At 35.2% G+C, this 4,095-nt stretch overlaps 1 protein-coding gene across 1 annotated transcript in view; it reads left to right on the top strand.

Moving 5' to 3' along the window:
* LOC107672592 (RNA-binding protein 28-like) overlaps positions 1-1,201 on the top strand; it is a 13,600-nt gene extending 12,399 nt beyond the window's left edge. Inside the window, exon 20 of the mRNA XM_016465848.1 lies at positions 540-1,201. Within this exon, the coding sequence (XP_016321334.1) occupies positions 540-677 (138 nt within the window). The 3' untranslated portion in view covers positions 678-1,201. The remainder of the gene's footprint in view (positions 1-539) is intronic.
* The last annotated feature ends 2,894 nt before the right edge of the window (positions 1,202-4,095 follow it).

Genomic DNA, 4,095 nt, shown 5'->3' with positions numbered 1-4,095 from the left:
ATATATATATATATATATATATATATATGTATTATTTCATTTCCATGTTGTATGTTGAAGTACTGAAATAACTCAAATTAAATAAAACAAACTTAATAAAAAACCTATATAGACATAATAAAAAACTAATAAAAAACCTATATAGACATAATAAAAAACGAATAAAATGACATTACTACAACTGTAACTAAAACTAAAATAGATAACTAATACAAATTAAACTAACGGTACATTAGTTTATCAGTAATCCTAAAAAAACCCACCTGAACCAGCTAATCAAGGTGATCAGAGCTACTTGATAATTACAGATGGGTGTGTTGTAGCATGGGTTGGAACTGAAGTCTGCAGGATGGTAGCTCTCCAGGAGCAGGGTTGGAGATCCCTGCTCTACAGTGTTCCATGTTTGTTTTTTCTTTTTCTTTGAGGAAAAAATCTTGCGGTGATGAACAGTATTAGATGTATACTTTTTGGTTCTACCACCAGTTTAACCCATTGTTATATATCTGTTGTAATTATTATATGTATTTATTCTGTTGCAGAATGGCAAACCTGCAAACAGAAAGTTCCAGAACAGAGATGATGTCCGCTTTGACACACTGGTGAACCAGTACAAAAAGAAACTGATGGGAACATCAAACACGAAGACTGCAGTCAAAAAGAGCAAATGGTTCATTTGAACATGTGAGATTGAAAGAACATGTCAAAATGTTGAAAACCTCTCAGAGGAGGACTAAATTTAATAGTTTTGACTCTTGAGTTTTTAAAACTGAAAAAGTCAGTTTTTCATTGTGATGTTGGTTTGCCTCAGAAATATATTTCCATTACAGATATAACAGAATGCAGAGGCGGTTTTGTGGGGACGTCTCTTGAACTACATGTTTATCGAGAGTTCCACGCCAAGTTTCATGTTGTCCTGCTGTTTTGGCACAGGGAGTTTTTTTAAACATTACCAAGTTAGAGCTTTTGTAGACAGGATGATTGGTCAACTGTTGTCAATATGGACTTTGCCTACATAGTTTAGCTATTGTTATTTAACTACTTTTCTCAAACTTTGAAAACAGGTGGACTTGTTTTAAATGCCAGCAGGCAATTCCTGTCATCCCGTGTTAAATAAGTTATTTAAAGCACCCTTGTTGATAAAGTCTGAAAAAAACTTTTTATTACTGTATACAAATTAAATGATACCAACATCCAACAATGATACGAACAACAGATTGTGGTTTTTAATGACTAAAATGTCCGGAGCATGGTCGCTTATGGCGGATTTGAATAATTTAATCTCAGCAAATAAGATCTGCACAAAATTGCTGAACTGTTATTTGATGCAATATTTAAAGTGCACCAAATGAAGACGCTTTGTGTTGAACAAAGCTGTAGATTTGACCTTACAAAAGCCAAATGAACATTATATTCAACTGCAAATGTCAAAATTGTTATGTGTTGATTTAATTGATTTTGCTCATTACTTACAGGTAAGTCATACGTTGTATGGTGAAAGAAAGCCTGCTGTTGATGGTTATCTGTAAAAACATTCCAATGCTGCATTTATCATTTTGGGTTTCACTGGGAAATGATACAATGACCATAAACATATGCAAACTGTGTTGGCATAAGCAGAGCCACAATAAATAGCAAAAGTGTCCATGTAATTTAGACATTTCTTTTATTGGTAACATTTTATAAAAAAAATACAAAACTAGTAACAATAATCAGGATATTCAAAGTGCATAGATTCATACTGTATAGGAAAATAAGTGTTTTTCTCCCCCATACTCTCAGAAAAAAAAGGTACAAAAACTGTCACTGGGGCAGTACCCTTTCAAAAAGTACATGTGTACCTTATTTACCCCTTTAAAAAAAAAGGTACATACAAGTACCTTAGAGGTACATATTTGTGCCTTTCGAAAAGGTACCGCCCCAGTAGCAGCTTTTGTACCTTTTTTTTCTGCAAGTGTACAATGCTGGTGTTGCAGCAAGAAGTAAAATAGGAACATGATTCCAGCTTCCCAGCAGAGTCTGACCTCGCTGCTTCTGGTAAACACAGTGACATCACTGAGCACGCTCAGCAAATGCTGATGTCATCCTGCAAACAGCATGAATTATGACATGGCAATGTGTGCAGGTATCAGATTGCTAGTGTTTACACAGCAAGGGCAGATTGTTTGGCATGCCATGACGTCACGACAGCATTTTTAGCTTACTGTTTAATATCAGGGAATAAGTTTGTACATATCAAAATGTGCCAAAATGCTGCTTTGGCCTATAAATATACAGGGATTTAAATAAATATAATAAATAGTATATTTATAATACTACAATAATTTCAAATTAGCAGCTTTTCAACTGATCCAGATTAACTATCAGTTTTTGCATGAACTGTTTCAGTCTGTCTAAAGCTAAGTACCCAACAGTAATGTGGTGGGTGGCGTTGTCCTCCAAGAATGCGTCCAGTGACCTCCCATTAGCTGGCTCCTTGGATGTGCAATGCATAGATGTCATTCTTTCCTTCAGGTAATCCAGAAGGGTGGACAAATCACTGCGTATCTGGCTCACATGCCCCTTGGGCAGCCTTTGGAGAACCTTCTGGAAGGTAGTTAGGGTGTCCACGATAGACCCAAGGCCTTGGATGGTTTTATCAGCAGGAATCTCAGGGTAAAGTTCAGGATCCCCAATGAGGAGCTTTGGATATAGTTTCAGCTGAGAGAGAAGACACAAATGAGCATGGCCATATGAATTATCTCAGTGAGTTTAACAGAACAGAAGACTTGCAAACAATTTTTAACCCATTACCTTGTCATTGTAATCCTTGATTCTGAGGATGATGGTGTCTGCCTGCAGTTTGACCAAGTTTTTCAGGTTATCGGGATGAATGGGAATGCCATGAACCAGACTGAGCATGCCCAAAATGCAGGGGTAGAGAAGAGCTGGAAAATACATGCTTCCTGTGTTGAGTGGTCTTTAACTTTGCAACAGTGCAGCAATACCTGCTGAAATAAAATAAGCATTATTTTGAATATCTATTAAAATGTTTCAAGATATATGAAAGAAGTATTGTATGCCCACCAAGTCTGCATTTATTAATCAAAAATAATGCAGTAAAAACAGTAATCTTGTGAAATTATATTACAATTTAAAATAATTTTACAATATATTTTAAAATGAAATTTATTCCTGTGATGGCAAAGCTGAATTTTCATTCTAAAATACGAATTTGGTGCTCAAGAAATACATCTTATTTTCAACTATTAAATATTTAATACTAAATATTTTTATGGAAATCATGTTTTTTTTTCAGGACTATAATAATGAATATAGACTAAACCTGCATTCCTAAATACAATTTATTGGCAAAATGCTTATTTTTTTTCCCCATAAACTGCATTAAGAAATCACTTGTAGTAAAATTCTATTATAAAAGGGTATTTTCTATCAAACGATAAAGTCCTGAAGCTGTGTCTAATTATTGAGCAATCATGAAATCCTGACTTGATACTTCAATTGATTTGGATTGTACAAGACACTTAATCTCTGATAGCAGATCCTCTCAAGTCATACTGCTTAGTCAAATTGACAAATCGTCCACAAAAAAAAATAAAAAATTCACAACATTAAAAAGTGGGTTCCTTGCACATGACAATACATCTCTAATTTGAAATTGCCTGTAGCCTTCACAATGAGCATGTCAGCGAACCCCAGGCCTCTTCAGTCTGCAACATCAAGCACTTAAGCATTCCGCTACGTTCAGTCTCACTTCCAAATGAACTAAACAACAGCCTCTGTGCCAGAGTTTGGATTTCAGTATCTAGTAAATTCCCCAAAGAGCATGTTGCCCTTGTATAAACAATGATTGCTTCATTCCAAAAGCACTGTAATCTATTTTTATTCCGTGTGGAAAATTAAACTTATTTTCTCCATAATGTGAATGATAAAAATAGCAATTTAAAGGCTATAAATGTAAAGTTAGATGATAAAATCCACATTATCATTGAGAACGCCAGTGCTCATAGGAGTATCAGAGCTGCAGATAGTGTGAGAGTGGTGATGAGTGGAGAGAGAGAGAGCGAGAGAGCGAAGGGGACTTACCTTTGAGATCTG

Source organism: Sinocyclocheilus anshuiensis, unplaced genomic scaffold (genome assembly GCF_001515605.1).
Source record: "Sinocyclocheilus anshuiensis isolate Anshui unplaced genomic scaffold, SAMN03320099.WGS_v1.1 scaffold28, whole genome shotgun sequence".
Classification (NCBI taxonomy): Eukaryota; Metazoa; Chordata; class Actinopteri; order Cypriniformes; family Cyprinidae; genus Sinocyclocheilus; species Sinocyclocheilus anshuiensis.
Note: the sequence above shows the minus strand (reverse complement) of the source record. Positions and strands in the feature narration are given on the sequence as shown.